At 57.6% G+C, this 486-nt stretch overlaps 1 protein-coding gene across 1 annotated transcript; it reads left to right on the top strand.

Moving 5' to 3' along the window:
- Positions 1 to 6: 6 nt before the first annotated feature.
- Positions 7 to 432, top strand: LOC107668411 (histone H2A type 1-C-like; the record flags this gene model as incomplete). The annotated part of the gene is made up of 2 exons (XM_016460279.1): positions 7 to 97; positions 142 to 432. Coding segments are annotated over 2 exons (366 nt in total), but the record flags the coding sequence as incomplete, so codon positions are not given.
- Between the last annotated feature and the right edge of the window lie 54 nt (positions 433 to 486).

The raw sequence follows: 486 nt of genomic DNA, 5'->3' as shown, positions 1-486 counted from the left end.
AAAACCGGTGGTAAAGCGAGAGCGAAGGCCAAGAGTCGCTCCTCCCGAGCAGGACTGCAGTTCCCCGTCGGTCGTGTTCACAGACATCTGCGCAAAGGTAAAAGTTCCCCGTCGGTCGTGTTCACAGGCTTCTCCGCAAAGGGAACTACGCAGAGCGCGTCGGTGCCGGAGCTCCCGTCTATCTGGCGGCTGTGCTCGAGTATCTCACCGCCGAGATCCTGGAGTTGGCTGGAAACGCCGCCAGAGACAACAAGAAGACCCGCATCATTCCCCGTCACCTGCAGCTGGCGGTGCGCAATGATGAGGAGCTGAACAAACTCCTGGGCCGAGTGACCATCGCTCAGGGCGGCGTGCTGCCCAACATCCAGGCCGTGCTGCTGCCCAAGAAGAGCGAGAAACCCGCAAAAGCCAAGTAAACAGATTCTAGTCCGTTTCTGAAACCAAAGGCTCTTTTAAGAGCCACCCATGTTATCTATTGGAGAGTGC

Source organism: Sinocyclocheilus anshuiensis, unplaced genomic scaffold, assembly GCF_001515605.1.
Source record: "Sinocyclocheilus anshuiensis isolate Anshui unplaced genomic scaffold, SAMN03320099.WGS_v1.1 scaffold18278, whole genome shotgun sequence".
NCBI lineage: Eukaryota > Metazoa > Chordata > Actinopteri > Cypriniformes > Cyprinidae > Sinocyclocheilus > Sinocyclocheilus anshuiensis.
Note: the sequence above shows the minus strand (reverse complement) of the source record. Positions and strands in the feature narration are given on the sequence as shown.